Source organism: Diabrotica virgifera, chromosome 4 (assembly GCF_917563875.1).
Source record: "Diabrotica virgifera virgifera chromosome 4, PGI_DIABVI_V3a".
NCBI lineage: Eukaryota > Metazoa > Arthropoda > Insecta > Coleoptera > Chrysomelidae > Diabrotica > Diabrotica virgifera.
Genome location: NC_065446.1, coordinates 65167205 through 65182206, shown reverse-complemented (window position 1 = coordinate 65182206; position 15002 = coordinate 65167205). Strand labels below are relative to the sequence as shown.

Below are 15002 nucleotides of genomic sequence, written 5' to 3'. Positions count from 1 at the left end.
GTAATGGTGTTAAACGTATAGAGCTCAAAGTACATCCCAATGGGGGGGATTACAATCCCCAAAACCGCCTGGTTACGCCACTGTTTGCGAATATACTGAACGGAAACGTAAGGTGTCTGATACGATACGTGCCAGATAGTGTGAATTGTTCATATTTAAAATCATGAAATCATATTTTTCGGAAACTAAACGCTACGTAGTGGATTCGATATTTAATAAACAATAATGATAAAAGTATTTTTAAAATGCCATTTTGAAGGTTTTTATCTGACTTATATTCAAATTTGTTTCAAATGGTTCACTGTTTGCTAATAAACGAAAAAAACGAAATTTGGCCATATTTTTACCTTAATTTGTATTAACAAATTAAACAGATTCAAAATCTACTACAGGAAACATATAGATTCTTGTAAGAGAGGTCCAAACTACTCAAAACAACTGTTGTTTGCCTGCCAAGGATAGTGTGACGAGAAAAATCTTCTTTTCTACTAAACTATCCAAAACTCGGATTATATAACACGAAAACTAACAGGTCCTTTTTTGTGTTTAAATTTAAACTGTACCATTAAAATCAACTTAAGAATAAAAAAATCTAAGTATTGGCCCATCTTTTTCTGCTAGATAAATGATCATCATTTCTATTGCAAACATAATAATTTAAAACTATCATTAAAGAATACCAAAATATTTAATTGGACACATTGAAATAGTTTAACTATTTTATGTACATTTTGATCTCTCCAACAGACCACTAATATTGTGTAACATAGTATCACATACCTAAGATAAAGTTTATTGGTTAATGCGATTAAATTGGTTGACTAGATCAGCGAAGGAGGTGAATAATTTAAAAAATATTAACCCAATAAAATTGTACACACACATTCACATTTAAGTAAATAAAACATAAATTTATTCAATGACAATATAAAAAAATAGAACAACAATGTAAAGATAATAAATTAATAATGTAGGTAACATAATTTTCTTAATAGTAGAGATAGGTTCCGATATGAGGACGACCTTCACTGATCTGTTACATTCATTCATTAAGCATTACAATCCCTAGGAAGTATAGCTAACGTCAACGCGTTCAAAATCCTATTCTTGGTTAAGGTTGATTATTTCTCTGTCATTTATAGCTTGGTGTATCTCTGCTGCTGTCGTGATTTTTTCCATTTCTTTCTTTCCTTGCACTGAACTTTGCAATCTTCAACATTCATTGCTCTTATGTCTTCTTCTACATCATCCAGCCATCTTTTTCTAGGTCTTCCTCTACACCTGAGCCATAGTGTTAGTTTTCCTTCTCTTTACCTTTTCTGAGTTTATGCTTCTCTGTATATATCATATCGATTGGTAACGATACAAACGTCACATCTTTGCTATTTTATTTTTAAATAATTTTTTTTTCTTTAAGATTTCATTAATAATTATATTCTGTATTCGTTTTAACTTGTTTTTTCGTTAAAAACCTGTTTAGCGCCGTTCTATAGGCAACTCTCTTTTCATCTAACATCTAACCGTCATCATACTGAATGTACTCCTTATATCCTTACTGTCTCGATATCTGTCTTTTAATACGGAATATGGTTGTCCATCCCCTCATACTTTACGCTGTAATGTCAATGAGAGTGGCAATTAGTAATGGAGGGGAAAAATTAATTTATTATGAGATGAGATGAGCCCATCACATCTTCATTTTATTTCCAGACTTTCATATTGTCTCTTGGGGTAACTTTTTAACCATCACTGTACAAGATTTTATAACCCTGTATTAATTTTTATAACCTTTTCTGTTTCTATACCTAACCTCCCATCTTCTAAAAGCATGTGTTCTGATTTCTGATATTTCTTTTCATATATTAATATGCTATTAGTAATCAAATTTTAACTAGTAGTATCAGTTTTAATTCTATTTAATTTACCCATTGCCATCTGCTACTTTTTGAATACTTTTTGGGCAAGGTACCTTTCTTCTCGATGTCAAAATTTATACACGTTTTATATTCTAGTTTTTGCGAAAAAATCAATCTTTCTCCCTTCGGGAACCTCCGGCCTCATACATCACCGGTGATGCTACTCATAAGGCGAAGACAACAGGATGCATCTAGATAGACAGCAGCACCCAACATGTACAACACCACCAGGACCGTCGCTGCAGGGACCTAGGACCACAACATCTGCCCAGGTCTACAAGTCAACAGCTGTACCATTCGTCATCAAGAAGTTACCATCGAACCGATAAACCATAAGTATAATTTAAAAATAGTAAGTTTTTAGCAAGATTGAATATATTTGTTAATGCATTTAAGAAGTCACATTTTTTATTATATCTTTATTGAACAATAAACATGATTGGTTAAATATTGTTTTGTTTGCTTCCATTCTGAATTTTCATAGTTCATATCTAAGATTGGGACAAGACGAACACACACCTTGAGAGACTGAGCTAAGCTAGGGTGAACGATAGCTATCTTGGATAATTGAAGTAATATTTTCGAATATTATTTGGATTATCTGGGGTAGTCATAAAGTCATTTTTTAATTATTAATTACAGTAAACTCTCTCTTAACGGACACCTCTCTTCGCCGGACACCTCCACTATACGGACGATTTTTAAAACAAAAATTATTCGGTCATATATGAACCTGTATCCTTTAACTCCCTTCGACGGACACTATCAACAAGGGACGGGGACAGTAAATGAAAAAAATTAAAACTTTTTTTCAAATATTTTACAATATAAATCGTCAGTAGATAATACATTTATTATTTCAAATCAATACAGATGTCCACGAAATGATATTTGGTACTGTTCACGTTATCAACACTACATAAGAAGTAATAAAAATTTAATGTTTTTGTTGGTCGGTTGTTTTGACTTGTGTTTTGACTGGAACAAGGATTTAATAATTTTAAGCGGAATGTCTGATTAAGCATATGCAATAGATGTCGTATTTTTATGAGTGTTTCCTTAAAAACATTATTTTTGGATTACATTTCATAATAAATTTTGTGTCTATTAGATTTTTTTAAGTTTGAAAGAAAAAGTCGATGTGGTTCATTATGGAGAGAAGCATAAATTAAATGTTAGACAGCTAGCTGAAAAATTTGGAATTAGAAAACCTCAAGCCAGTGAAATTTTGAATCATAAAAGTGATATAATCAATCAGTTTTATGAGAACGGTCACCTGGAAGCGAAAAGAAAATTTTTGAAAACCGATGGTACAGCATTAGACCTATAAATAATTGTTTTCGATTGTTTTGTGAAGTGCGGTCTAAAAATATTCCTGTTTCTGGTAAAATTATTCAAGAAAAGGCATTAGAAGTTGCAAGGAATCTAAGCGTTGAGTTTTGTTCCAACACAACGAAGAGCCATCATGTAACGATCACGTTACTATAAAATAATACGTTCCATACATTCTGTGTCTGTATATCGTGCATTCCATGGGTTATTTTGTTCACTGCGCAGGACGATGATCGTTACATGATGAGGTTTTCGTTGTGTTGGAACAAACCTATTATTAACGCAGATGAGACGGGATTATTTTTTAGAGTTTAGAGCATTACCCAAGAAAACTTATACCCTGAAAGGAGAAAGGGGCATTGGAGGCAAGGCTTCTAAAGATAGGATCACAATTCTCTTTTGTACCAATATAATATTTTGATAGAAGAATGCAGAGAGAAAATTCTTCATAAACAACGCTGCGTGGTCATCCACAACTTGTGTTATGTAATATTAAACCTAGTATAGTCTGTTCGCTAAACTCAGACGCAACTTTCTAGATATTTTAGTCAGTAATTTTGCCAATTTTAGTAAAATTGGCAAAAAATAATTACTAAATAGTTAATAATCACTAAATAGTTAGTAATTTTGCAAATTTTTGCAGAATTGGTAAAAAACAAAAAAATTATCGACTAAAATATGTAGCCAGTTGCGTCTGAGTTTAGCGAACAGACTATATCTCTTTTTATATATATACATACATGCATTTATTTTTAAAACATCCAAGTTAACATATTTTTTTTTCTCTTCAACGGACACCTCCTTTAAACGGACACTTTATGAGGAACGACTTCAAGGGAGAGTTCACTGTAATTATAGTCTGAACAAAATTATATCGGGAACCTCTTGTTTTTTAAAACTTTTAACATGCTAAATTTTATATCAAATAATTTTTATCCATTCAACAGATCGGGGAAGTTCGTTCTTATATCGGCTCTTAGACTATAAGGTTAAACTCTATATTTATACGTATAAGCATCAGATTTTACATTTACATAATGTGTCGGTTTTGTGGTCAAATCGAAACTGCCAAGCCCGGAAAATTGTCTAAATGATGAAGGGATAACATTTTCTTGTTGTTCCTTTAGTTTTTCTTCCGCTTCTTCTGCTAAAGCTTTCTTGTATTCTTCGATTTGTCCAACAGTCTCAGGTCTTTGATCGACTGTATTTGGAGTAAACAGTGGAAATACAGGAGGACCTAAAATAATTCAATCCATACTATAAAATACATGACAGACTGCACCTTTTAGGTCTTCCCGCTAAATATATTTTGTGTACTGGGCTAATTTGAAAAAACTTGTTTATTGAATATGTCACTAAATTCTATCGGTACTATATACAAGTATATAGTCTAAGTAAGGAATACCTAGTGAAACGAGTCAGATTTGTAGACTTTGATAGTTCTGATTCAACGGGAGGGGGAGTATGGTTTAAAATTTTTGATTTTTTTATTTTACATGAAAGTGCAAAACTCCAAAAATACTCTCTGAAAATTTTAGATTGATCGGAGTAAAATTATCAAAGATAGAGCATGTTGAATATTTCTACCTTCGACTAGCTTTGTCGCGGTTTCGCATCAGCACGCAAGAGCGTAGTGAGAAACGTTCAACAGCTGTTCCCCTTCTCTTTTGTAGATGACTCCGAGATTCAAAAACATATTGCTATGTGCATGACTTTACGATTGGAGAGACAGAAAAGAAGACAAAGACGAAGATATATTTGTTTTTATTCTTATTTTTAGTTTAACAATAATAAATATATTGACTTTCACCGTTTTGTTTCAAAGAATTTCGTTTATTTTTGACTTCCGAATGATACCAAGAACTTAAAAATCGAAATAAAAAACTCAATAGCGTTACCTCGAGAAATTCATAAGCTAATAAAATCTTTTTGAATTTATTGTTTCACATGATCCAGTGACGTATTCTGACGTCCATCACAAATTACATTTTTTTGAGGTATCTCTAAAAATTTGCAACCGCTCCCGTATTTTTCAATATTTTTTCTTGAAATTTTTTTTGAATGTTTTTTGATTTGTAGGTATTTAATTGCTTATTTAATTTAAAAATAACGTAATTCATAGTTTCAAAAAAAAAATCACAAAAATGTACTTAAAATGTTGATTTCAAACTATACTCCCTCCTTAAGCGGATGGGTTTTTTTGGTAATTAAATATTATTTTTGGTAATTTATTTTTTTTTTAGGTATATACCGTTAAAGCAGGATATATCTTATGTGCCACCTGCCGCAAAATTAATGTTGACCATTTTTTTATATTTCACCTTACAAGACCCTTCTAATTTTATAACATTATGTTGAACAAAATATTTGTATACTGAATGAAAATAACACTATACATTATATTAACGACTTGTCTCCAACTTCCAACTAAAATTGTTATCTGACTAAAACCAATAAAACCATGTCGGTCAGTTGTAAAGAAAAATAAATTAAATTTCGCCGCTTTTGAAACCGCCTATGAAGCCATCTTACATTATAACTTACTAATTGTAAAAACTAAGAAAGCATCAAATTTTGCAAGATTTAAAGCTATTCTATTAAATAAATTGCGACGATTATACCTTAGTTAAGTTGTCTAAAAATTTATGAATTTATGTTTTATAGAAAATAGTTTGCGGAGAGACAGATTTTAGACGAGCATTAGCAGGTCATCGGAGTATACATGTCAATGAAAGACGTGATGAATCTGTCAAAAGGTCATCAGTTACAAAATACTTCAAAACTATCTTTTAAGGAGAAATACATGCTATTTAGTACATTGTCCGGACATGCTGTCTTGTTGTTTTTTAGTGCTGCATTGGCATCTATCTCCGATTTAAGGATAGAAGGTCCTGTTTCTCCTTCTCCATATAGGTGATCATCAGTCCTGTCTGACGCAAAATAATTTTTCTATCTAGGATTTACATGATCTGAGAAATATGGAAATCCTACATAGAAAACTTATTTGCGTCAGACAAGACTGATGATCACCTATGAAGAAGGAGCCTTTTATCTTTAACCTTTAACTACCCGCGCATCAAGTTATAACATAACTACACTAACATACTTTATACCCCACAAGAAAATACACTTAAAAACAGCGGATTTGTTTATTTTTTTTTAAATACACTTAGTTGTTTGTTATAAACCTTATTCAGCATCAGTGAATACTTGGAGTTCCTTCTCAGTAAGCCAATTGGGATTTATAACTGGAATCATGGAATAACTGGATTCCATGATAAATAAAATTACTAATAAAAATTTTTTGAAATGTGATTTTTTAGAGGAGAAAAAGTATTGTTTATAAAGAAAAATATATTTTGTGCCATAATGACTCAAAAACAATTGAAATATGTACTTATATTACGACTTATATTAATATAATCGTGGCGTATATTATTGTCCACCACCGGAAACAACAAATAATAAATTGTAAATTACGATCTTCCCAGAACGTCGATTATAACGAAACTAAAACCAAATTAAATGTAGTAATGAAACAAAGACTTACTCACAATCATTTAATTATACTTTGACGACCGGTTTCGATCTCTTCATTATTCAGATCATCTTCAGGTCGGCGTTACAAGTAGTTAAATGCTACAATTAAAGAAAACCAGAGTTAGAACATTGTCTGGTTGCACAAATGTTAATAGAAAGGTTTTTTTTTTTTTTTTTTTTTTTTTTTTTTTTTTTTTTTTTTTTCAAAAAACATTTTTGAAATAAAGGTTTGCAATTGTTGACATTTCAGAAATGCAATACATACAAATGCACACTTATGGGTAACAGATACTCATAAGCATGCATAAGCAAATGGATGCATGCAGTTTATGAATATTTGTTGAAAAAGTTAAAAAATAAAATTCTTTAAAAAAATTTTTTAAAAATTTTTCCAAAAAATTAAAACTAATTAAAATATTAATCAAAATTAAATATGCTTCCAAAATTCAAAAAATAATAATAATAGATAGTAATATTGCTCTGATCTACTTACATGCCGTTACAAGGGATGCGTTGCCACTTAGTTGTTAACATGTTAATACGTCCAACTTATGCTAATAGGTTGGCTGGGAGAGGAATAGGGCAAACAGACATGTTACGTAGGTCAAAACACAGTAAATTTTTTGAAATTTGAATGGATCCTAAAGGAAGATGCGTGCTATGAAACAAAGGATGTTGTGTTAGACAGGAGAAAGACAATGCTCGAGTGGATGTGTTTTAAATGTAGCTATGTTTTAAATCAATTAGTACAAGAGTCTACAATAAAGTGATTTCAAACTTAGCTACATTTAAAACACATCCACTCGAGCATTGTCTTTCTCCTGTCTAACACAACATCCTTTGTTTCACAGCACGCATCTTCCTTTAGGATCCATTCAAATTTCAAAAAATTTAGTGTGTTTTGACCTACGTAACATGTCTGTTTGCCCTATTCCTCTCCCAGCCAACCTATTAGCATAAGTTGGACGTATTAACATGTTAACAACTAAGTGGCAACGCATCCCTTGTAACGGCATGTAAGTAGATCAGAGCAATATTACTATACTACATTCGCTCTCGCGAGATTTTTTTTGACACTGACGTTAGTAATTTCTTTTTTGAAAAATTCAGTTGTCAGAAGTGACTGGAAATTACTACAAAACCAACGCACCTGCTCATATCCAATATTATTAATAGTAAACAGACATAAAAATAACATAAACCTTACGCCAATCAATATTTATTTATTTAAACCATTATAATGTATTGATAGCAAATGAGAAAATTATTTATTGTATAAAATAAAAATATTTTGTAGAAATAAACTTCACAAAATTTTATGAGATTAGTAGACACTCCCACTATTTCTAATAATTCTTCTTTTTTTAATGAAAGATTAAGTTGATTTGAGTTGATTTTAGCAGTTAATAGTGTGAGGTAGGAATTTTTGTGTTGTACGTTTCCTATTCCGAATGTCTCAAAAAAAATCTCGCGAGAGCGAATGTAGTATATCTATTATTATTATTTTTTGAATTTTGGAAGCATATTTAATTTTGATTAATATTTTAATTAGTTTTAACTTTTTGGAAAAATTTTTAAAAATTTTTTTTAAAAAATTTTATTTTTTAACTTTTTCAACAAATATTCATAAACTGCATGCATCCATTTGCTTATGCATGCTTATGAGTATCTGTTACTCATGAGTGTGCATTTGTATGTATCGCATTTCTGAAATGTCAACAGTTGCAAACCTTTATTTCAAAAATGTTTTCGAATTTAGCTTTCTATTAACATTTGTGCAACCAGACAATGTTCTAACTCTGGTTTTCTTCAATTGTAGCATTTAACTACTTGTAACGCCGACCTGAAGATGATTTGAATAATGTAGAGATCGAAACCGGTCGTCAAAGTATAATTAAATGATTGTGAGTAAGTCTTTGTTTCATTACTACATTTAATATGGACTCACATATGCAACCCATTCAATATTTAAAACCAAATTGTAAAGCACATTCCAGTGATAGGTTAGAGAGATAAACAAGGTCAAAAACTAAATTTTTAAATATATTTGCAGTAGAATTCTTATATCTGGCGTACAAAATACGCCAGTGCGTGTAGTTAACGGTTAAATCGGAGGTAGAAGGTGCTATTGCAGCACTAAAAAACAACAAGGCAGCAGGTCCGGACAATGATCCTGCGAAATATTAAAAATCCTTTGTAAATCAGACAAACAATTCCTTTACAATCTAGTTGTACTTTTCAACATAATATACAGGGTGTCCCGAAAAGATTGGTCATAAATAATAGCACAAATTCTGGGGTCAAAAATAGGTTGATTGAACTTCACTTACCTATGGGCCATTCCACGAACATACGCCTGTTTTGGATTAATTCGACAACGAATATTCTACTGTGCAACATAAGAAGTACGAAAATAAATAGCGCTAATAATTATTCCAATAAACAACAATGTAATTTGCAATTTACTTTCGTTCTTCTTATTTTGCACAGTAAACTATTCGTTGTCGAAGTAATCCAAAACAGGCGTATGTTCGTGGAATAGGGTATATGTATATACAATAGTGCACACAAAAAAAGTTACAGCCCTTTGAAGTTACAAACAGAAAATCGATTCTTTTTTATATATCGAAAACTCTTAGAGATTTTTTATTGAAAATGGACATGTGGCATTCTTATAGTAGCAATATTAAAAAAAAAAATTATAGTGAAATTTGTGCACCCCATAAAAATTTTATGGGGGTTTTGTTCCCTTAAACTCCCCCAAACTTTGTGTAAGTTCCAATTAAATTATTATTGTTGCACTATTAGGTAAACACAATATTTTTAAAACTTTTTGCCTCCTAGTACTTTTTCGATAAGCCAATGTTTATCGAGATATTTTGAATATTTGTCGAATCCACCACATATTTGCATATGGTTAAGTACCTATGATATACCTGTTAATAATCTGAAAATATATTTATAATTTACATTTTTAGGTATATTTTGAAGAAGAAGCCACATCTCGATAAAAGGTGACTTATCAAAAAAAGACTAAGAGGCAAAACAGTTTTAAAAACACTGTGTTTACCTAATGGTACCACAATAATAGTTTAATTGGAACGTACACGAACATTTGGGGGGTTTAAAGGAACAAAACCCCCATAGAATTTTTGGACATCTTGGATATTAGTGCACCCTATGTAACGCACAGCTGAATCTTATGTTTGTGCGTCACAGTGTTGCCATGCTGTTTTCTATATATTATCTTTCATAATTTCAATCAATGTTAAATGTACCTACAAGAATAATAGAATAAGAACGTTTACTTCTCCGTCATTATACTAGGTAGAATGACAAATGAGGTGTCAAATGAAAGCTTATAATCCAAGGATAGTACTAAAGGTGAGAAATTAGACCTAGATTGGTCAATATCTCAAAAAATATATCTCAAGCGTTATATTGGGGATTTCTAATGTTGACGTTAAAAGTTGCACTATTTTTTTTCTATGAAACATTTTTATCTAAAACTTACCAGAAAACTTCTTTGTACTCTTTACTTTCAAATAAATGTGATTAAGAAGCTAAATTTTAAACTTCGTCACACAACTTTTGCGATTAAACTTTGCAATGCACAAATCCGCACCTTTTTCTTTGAAGAATTCATAACCTTTATCATGATAAGAATAAAAACTTGAAGCAGGTACCTTTGTCTTCAGAAATGTTAGAGCTATATACTGTAAAAATTTCAGAAAAAAATTTTAAATGGAACAGAGTTGTAGCGAGGTAAACGCAAAAACCGTGATTTAATTTTTTTATTTTTAGGTTAAAATTGCGATTTTGACAATGTTCCCCCACATAAAATTCAAAATAAACCTCATTTTCGTTTTCAGCACCCTCGAAAATATTAAGTATGAATAAAATTAGCCATTTACCCCTCCGTGGTCAGTATCTCGAAAACTAAGCGCTTTTTTGAGGGTTTCCGCTCGTGTATAATATCACAAAAAATTGTAACGTGATTGTATGAAAAATAGAAGATACGGCAACGGTGTTACAAGTGATGGTCGAATCCAATGCCAAAATCTACACAGACATATTAGGGTGCACTAATATCCAAGATGTCCGAATTTTTATGTAAACATATTAAAAAAGATCTCAATAAAAATTGGCTTATCGAAAAAATACTAAGAGGCAAAAAAGTTTTAGAAACGTTTTGTTTAACTAATGGTACCACAATAATGAATAAATTGGAACGTACACAAAAGTTTGGGGGGCTTTAAGGGAATAAAACCCTCATAAAATTTTTATGGGGTGGACAAATTTTACTATAATTTTGTTTTAAGATGTTCCTGCCATAAAAATGCCCCATGTTCATTTTCAATAAAAAATCTCTAATAGTTTTCAATATATTGAAAAAAATCGATTTTCATTTTGTAATTTCAAAGGGCTGTAACTTTTTTTATGAGCACATTTGTACTAAGGTAAGTTAGATATGGAACACCATAAGCAGTATCATACTAAACACAGCGAAAGAAGTCATAGGAACAAAGACACAACGGAGAGAAGAAACATGGTTCGATGAAGAATGCAAACAAGCTATACAGGAAAGAAATGAAGCACATAAGAATTACATACTCAGACGTACTAGAGAGAGAAAAACAGAATTTTAGAACAAAAGACGAAGAACAGATAAACTGTGCAGGCAGAAAAAGAGAAAGTACGAAAACCAACGGATACTAAACATAGAGAGGGAGTTTAAGGAAAACGAAACACGTAGTGCATACCAACTTATTAAACATTTAAGACAGGGATACAAACCGAAGACTAGCCTCTGCAAAAATAAGAAGGGTAAAATCATTAGCGATATGGACGAAATTAAGATAACCTGGATGACATATTTTAAGGAAGTATTAAACAAAGGGGCACAACCACCATTACAACAACAGAGGCAGCAGCAGGCACGGCAGGAGGTACAACAACAAGAGCTGGGGGAAGATGGAGAAAAAAATGAATTAACTAGACCCCCAAAGCTAGAGGAAGTCCAAACGGCAATCCACATACAAAAAAGCTATAAAGCACCGGGAATAGATAAAATACCGGCAGAACTACTCAAGCAAGGAGGAAGGAATTTGACACAACAGATGTATCAGCTAATACGAGAGATATGGATAGAAGAAGAAATCCCCCAACAATGGAAGAAAAGTATAATCTGCCCTATTCACAAAAAAGGAGACAAACTGTTGTGTCAGAATTATAGAGGCATCTCTTTGTTCGGGATACAAAATATTCACAAACATCCTTAATCGAAGACTTCAACCTCTCACGGAAAAAATCATCGGGGAATATCAAGCAGGGTTTAGGTAAAATAGATCTACCATTGACCAACTATTTACAGTTAAACGAATACTAGCCAAAGCATGGGAATATGACATGGACGTTTACAATATCTTTGTAGATTTTAAACAAGCCTATGATTCAATAGATAGAACAATTCTACCTAATATATTGGAAGAATTTGGCATACCATCAAAATTAATACGACTAGTGCAAATGACAATGACAGAAACAGAAGCACAAGTATGTATTCAAGGACAGATCACTGATGCGTTTACGATAACGCAAGGACTGAAACAAGGCGACGGACTGGCTCCAACGCTTTTCAATCTTGTTCTTGAATATGTAATTAGACGGTTGACGGTAAGCGGAAATAACATACTTAAAAACAAATCTACCCAATTAGCAGCATACGCGGATGATATAAACATAATGAGCAGAACAATGAATGCATCGGAAGAAACCTACGTTGAGTTGAAACAGAGTGCAGAAGCAGTAGGGCTAGCAATAAACACAAATAAAACAAAACTACTCATATCAACCAGATCAAATAGACCGGTGCAACAACACTTTATTGACGATATAGAACATGTGAATAGATTCACGTACCTAGGAATGGATCTGGTTGCAAGCAATGAAGAAGAACCGGAAATAAATAGAAGGCTTGTGCTGGCAAATAAAGCCTATTTCGCGATGGGCCACATATTCAAATCGCGAGACGTACACCGGAAAACAAAACTCCGGGTATATAAAACAATAATCAGGCCCATAGTAAGTTATGGCTGCGAAACATGGGTGGCGACACAGAAATCTGCCAATGCATTAGATGTGTTTGAAAGAAAAGTAGGATACTGGGCCCAATAAGTGAAAATAACAACTGGCGAATTAGGTATAATAGAGAAATATACGAGCAATATAGCGAACCAACTCTAGCACAACACACTAAACTGCAGAGATTACGGTGGGCAGGGCACGTGGTCCGCATGCATGAGAATAGAATCCCCAGAAAATTGCTGAATGCAAGAATGCAGGGAAGAAGACCTGTTGGAAGACCTAAAAAGAGATGGGAAGACAAAGTCGATGAGGATGCCAAGAACTTCCTGGGAACGCGTTCATGGAAAAGAACAGCGGTAAATCGAAATGATTGGAGAAGCTTATTGAAGGAGGCCAAGGCTCGATTTGGGCTGTAGTGCCATTGGATGGATGGATGGATGGAAGTTAGATATAATCGAACTATGTTTGACCCCAGAATGTGTGGTATAATTTATGACCAATCTTTTCGGGACACCCTGTATAATAGCGGTAAAATCCCGGAGAACTGGGTGCAGTCGACATTTATTACAATCCCGAAGAAACCAAATGCCCAGCTGTGTGATGACTACGGACTTATAAGCTAGATCAATCATATCACTAAAGCGTTCACCAGGATCATTCCTAGAATAATATATATGATAAATGTGAGTCATATATTGATAGATCGCAGTTTGGATTTTGAAAAGCACTTGGAACTAGAGAGGCAGTTTTCGCTCTCCAGATGCTTATACAGCTGTGTAGCGACGTTGAGCAGGATGTGTATTTGTGCTTTGTGGATTTTAGAAAAGTATTTGACAATGTCAATCATGAACAATTAATAGATATTCTGCGAAAGACAGGTATTGATGACAAGGATATTCGGATTGTGACAAACTTATACTGGGATTAGGGATTGCAATCCAGCAGAATTTTAAATCCAGCTGGATTTTTGCAAGATTGGCCTGAATACAACTGGAATCGGCGCGGATCCAGCAAAATGCGGATTGAAAATAAAAACACGATTTTAATGTTTTTTTTTTGTCTGTATTCCAAATTTCTAAACGGCAGAAACATGAATTATTTAGTTTTTTGGAAATGAGACCTTAAAAAACATAGGCCTAACCTACTTCGAACAGAACGGCACACATATCCAGTTGCGAAGAAAGTCCTTTCGGCCTCTATGCTAGTCGGTTTTAAGGTCATCAAATAGTCATTGACCATGGACAAATATCGCCTTTCACTTTTTCGGTATCATAAACCGCCATTTCTTTTTACAAAATGTTTACGTAATCTTTTTTAGAACCAGTTTTTTTAGCTATAAAAGTTCAATCTCAAGTTCTTGTTCCAAGGTAAAATTCACGGGCTCCGGATTGGTTGGCAGAAGTTCTTCCATTATGTCTTCTTGCGCTAGTTCCACAATCACTTGTTTATTTATACGACTCAACAAATGTTTAATCTCTTGTTGCATTGCACTCTTTTTCGACATGGGAAAATAACCAGGATTGTTTAGTCCTTCGTCATACTTTTTTGGATTTTGTAAGTACAATAATGTACCTGCAATTTCAGAGAGGCGTCGTTCTGCGATTCTGCTGCGTAGTGCTTCTGATAAATCGGCACTAAGGCTAGAGTCCTGGCTGTTTAGTTTGTCTAAGACAAATTTCATGGTTGTGTCGACCATTATCAACAGGACTCTCTTCTGAGAAGAGCTTCTACAGCCAGTTTCACCGGTTAAAGATTGGCGATGAACTCGTTGATTATTGACCACTCTCAAGCAGAAAATTTTATCGCAGAATCAATGTCTATCGACGCTTTATCGATGCAAATTGTTAGGCTGTAGAAACTTTCCAGCATACTGAGATACTGCTAGCGCGATAGAATGGAAAGTTACCGACGCAGGCTTTGAATAAAGAAGCTAATAATGAAGACATTAAGTAAGTTGTTTCGAATTGGACACGTTTGCGGATCGCCGCTGCTGGATCCAACACGGTTTGCTGGATCCAGCATCTAAAAACAAGTGCTGGATCCAGCTGGATTGCTGGATGCTGGATCCAGCAATTGCAATCTCTAACTGGGATCAAACAGCAAGAGTAAAAATTGGCAACGAACTTA

General features: G+C 33.1%; 1 protein-coding gene across 1 annotated transcript in view; it reads right to left on the bottom strand.

Annotated features, from left to right (window-relative positions):
• Positions 1–890: 890 nt before the first annotated feature.
• Positions 891–15002, bottom strand: part of LOC114329144 (uncharacterized) — a 31897-nt gene continuing 17785 nt past the window's right edge. Inside the window, exon 3 of the mRNA XM_050649170.1 lies at positions 891–4485. Within this exon, the coding sequence (XP_050505127.1) occupies positions 4238–4485 (248 nt within the window). The 3' untranslated portion in view covers positions 891–4237. The remainder of the gene's footprint in view (positions 4486–15002) is intronic.